Here is a 3,045-nt window from a genome sequence, read left to right as displayed (position 1 = left end):
CGGCAAGGGTCACCTTGAAGGTTCGCCTCCAGTCCCAGGCAGCTCACCTGGATTGGCAAAGAGGAGGTAGCCCCCAAATTCTTCAGCCCCTACTCTGGATCCTGCCCCCTCCAACAAATATCCCAGAGCCAGACATTCTCTCAGAGGTCTCCCTGACCCCAGTCAGACCCCTCCTGGGGGAATCCCCCTCCCCACCTTGATACTGTTCTTGTACACATAACCAGGCTGCGCTCCACCTCGTACTCCTCCTCCCAGGGCCTCGCTGAAGATGATGATTTGCTCGAAGAGAAAGACACGCCTCTCTCGGCCCCGGGAAGACAGCAGCCCCCCAGCCTCCGGCTCCGTGACCCAGAATGTATCCTGGCCCAAGAGCTTTCCCTGAGCAGTCAGTTTGCCCTAAAACCAAAGGAAAGTGGCCTTTGAGAGAAACCAGAAGAGAATAGGGGGCCACTCTCTGCTCCTCCCTCCTTCCCCTGACACTCCGACCAGCCAGCTCCTGTCAACCCCAGGAGAGAAGGACAGCTCCCTGTAGGGGCTCTCTGCTCTATCCCCGTACCTCAAACCCCCGAAGTCTCCCCAGGGTCATCATGTCATTGCAGCGCTTGGGTACGAAGCACATGACCTCCACCGCTTGCTGGGATGCAGGTAAAGAGAGGAGCGTTGTCAACGTTGGGAAAGAGGCCTCTTCAGACCTCTTCAACCAGCCTCCCCCTATAAACCAGATAGTGCTATAAAGGAACCCAGGAGACTAAGAAGATAAGGTGTGCCTGGTGTGTCCTACGGAGACATGGGAGCCCTCACCTCCAGCTCTTCCGTATCCATCCCAGCTCTCCTATAATACTTGAGAAAATCCTAAGAGGCAGAAAAGAAATTCTCAGGGAGGTCATGAGGACATCCTCAAGACGCCTCACACCGTCCCCTGAGGACATAGGTAAGGGCCCCCAGGAAGTCGAGGGGGAACCTTAGGAACCCTGGGGAGATGAATGAAGAAAAGGTTGTCTCAACCTTCTGTGCCCCCCAGGAAGCAGGTGGCCCTGACCTTGAGCAGCAGCTGGTACTTCATGATCCTCTGCACTGGTTTGATGAGGAGGTCGTTGAGCTGCAGGCGGTGCCCCAGCTGCTGCCGGAGCTCCTGGGGACAGGGACAGATGGGGTGGTTTTGCAGCCTGGAAAGCCCACTGGTACTGATGATTCTGTCCCCCTTTCCCCAAGGTATCTCAGCCACTGACCTCAAAATAGCTGTCCCCAAATTCTGATACCACATGCTCTGATTTGGGCTTATTCTGACAGTACACCACGTACATATGCAGCCGGCGCTCCTAACAGGGGTAAATTTTAAGAAAGAGTCGAGGCAGTGAGGCCGGATCCACTCCCAAGCCCCTCCCCTTCTGGACACCACGCCCTCAAGCCTCACGTGTTTGATGAATAGCTGAGCCAGCCAATCAGGATCCTTCAAACAGCGCTGTAACTCCCGCAGGAAATAGCTGGAGGGGTAGACAGGGAAAGGCAGGTCAAATACCCCATCCCAGGCAAGTTTGAGCTGTCTGCCCCGTAGTGTTCCCCGGGAAGTCTGTCCAAACATTCCTCAGGCCACAGTGGGCCCATGGGAGGACACAGAGACCACCAGACATATGCCCCTCCCCCTTGCTCTCAGGGGATCCATCACTTACTCTCGATGCCACTCATAAATTTGCTGGATGTTCCCAAACACAATCCTGTCACGACCTCGAAGATTCTCGGGTACCCCCTGAGCAGCCATGGTGGCCATGTAACCCTGTGGGAAGGTGGGAAGGGAGCACGCGTGTGCTTGTAGGGCTCGTCCCAGTGGGAACCTCAAAAAGTCCAGGAAGTCTGGGAGACTGGGAAGGTGGGACAGAGGAGCAACGAAGCACCTCCTAACATAGCCCTGGGAAGAGGGAAAGGGCTGGGCCAGGGCTGGAAAGGGAAAAGGGAACTACCTCCACAATCTGCCCCAAGTCGTCCACATACATTTTCTCTGTCTCTACCAGTTCACTCAGGACGTACCTGGGAAGAGAACAGGTTTAGCCACTTCCTCTCTCCTGGACTAAAAGCCCCTTCATTACCACGGCCAACCTCAGAGGAAATCCCAAGTCTCAAATCTAAAATGTGAGAGACAGTCCTCTGCAAGTTGTGTGATTGGAGGGTGGAGGTCAGGGAGAGAGAGTGTGTAGACACTTACATACTCCTTTCCAGAGCCTTCTTCTTCTGTTCCTCTTCACTCTCAGGGGCTTGGGACAAAGTCTCCTCTTCAGGGGGCTGGAAGGAAGAACATCTGAGTAAGCAAATGGATGACCCTTGGGTGAGGGAAGCCACCCCAGACTTATTTCTTCATGTGTGCTAAGTTTCTAAGTCATGTCCAACTCTTTGCAACCCCATGGACCATAGCCCCCCTAGGCTCCTCTATCCATGGGATTTTCCAGGCAAGAATACTGGAGTGGGTTGCCATTTTCTTCTCCAGGAGATCCACCCGACCCAGGGATCCTACCCGCAACTTCTCTGTGTCTCCTGCATTGGCAGGCAGATTCTTTATCACTGAGCTATCTGGGAAGCCCTTATTTCTTCATACCTGTGTCTTATCCCCAGGGCCCCCCAACAATGTGGTCAGCAGGTTCAGTTCTGGCAGCTCCTCTCCTGTGGCTAGGGCTGGTTCCAGCATCCAGTTCTAGGGGCCAAATGTCAAGTCTCAAAGGTCAGGGACAATAGCTGTGTCTCCCCATGACCAGTGGCACCCAACCTGCCCTCTCCCAGCGTTCTTCATGGATGTCTTCCGTGCTTCTGTGGTGCTCCCTGCTCACCTCATATGGTCCAGCCCGGCCACTGTCTGCCTCAGTCTCCACACTGAGACAATGTTTGGAATGATCCAACCATCTTCTCAGGCCACTGACTGGCCGTGGGGGGCCCGGGGAACAGGGGCCAGAGCTGAGACCAGAGCTGGGGCCAGAGGGGGCAGCCAGACCCGAGGCAGCTGAAGCTGAGATACTCCCCTCACTGCCAGCAATGGAGTAGGACTCTGATGGGGTGGGG

The 3,045-nt window shown here is 55.2% G+C and overlaps 1 protein-coding gene across 1 annotated transcript in view; it reads right to left on the bottom strand.

Moving 5' to 3' along the window:
• Nucleotides 1–3,045, bottom strand: part of ARHGEF25 (Rho guanine nucleotide exchange factor (GEF) 25) — a 9,215-nt gene that overhangs the window by 3,088 nt on the left and 3,082 nt on the right. The window contains exons 3-14 of the mRNA XM_010839375.1: nt 2,817–3,031; nt 2,588–2,683; nt 2,201–2,277; nt 1,959–2,025; nt 1,671–1,774; nt 1,415–1,484; nt 1,230–1,319; nt 1,040–1,132; nt 802–852; nt 557–634; nt 196–396; nt 5–47 (exon numbers count right to left, since the gene is read on the bottom strand). Of these exons, the coding sequence (XP_010837677.1) occupies nt 5–47; nt 196–396; nt 557–634; nt 802–852; nt 1,040–1,132; nt 1,230–1,319; nt 1,415–1,484; nt 1,671–1,774; nt 1,959–2,025; nt 2,201–2,277; nt 2,588–2,683; nt 2,817–3,031 (1,185 nt within the window). The remainder of the gene's footprint in view (nt 1–4; nt 48–195; nt 397–556; nt 635–801; nt 853–1,039; nt 1,133–1,229; nt 1,320–1,414; nt 1,485–1,670; nt 1,775–1,958; nt 2,026–2,200; nt 2,278–2,587; nt 2,684–2,816; nt 3,032–3,045) is intronic.

Source organism: Bison bison, unplaced genomic scaffold (assembly GCF_000754665.1).
Source record: "Bison bison bison isolate TAMUID 2011002044 unplaced genomic scaffold, Bison_UMD1.0 scf7180017864115, whole genome shotgun sequence".
Classification (NCBI taxonomy): domain Eukaryota; kingdom Metazoa; phylum Chordata; class Mammalia; order Artiodactyla; family Bovidae; genus Bison; species Bison bison.
Note: the sequence above shows the minus strand (reverse complement) of the source record. Positions and strands in the feature narration are given on the sequence as shown.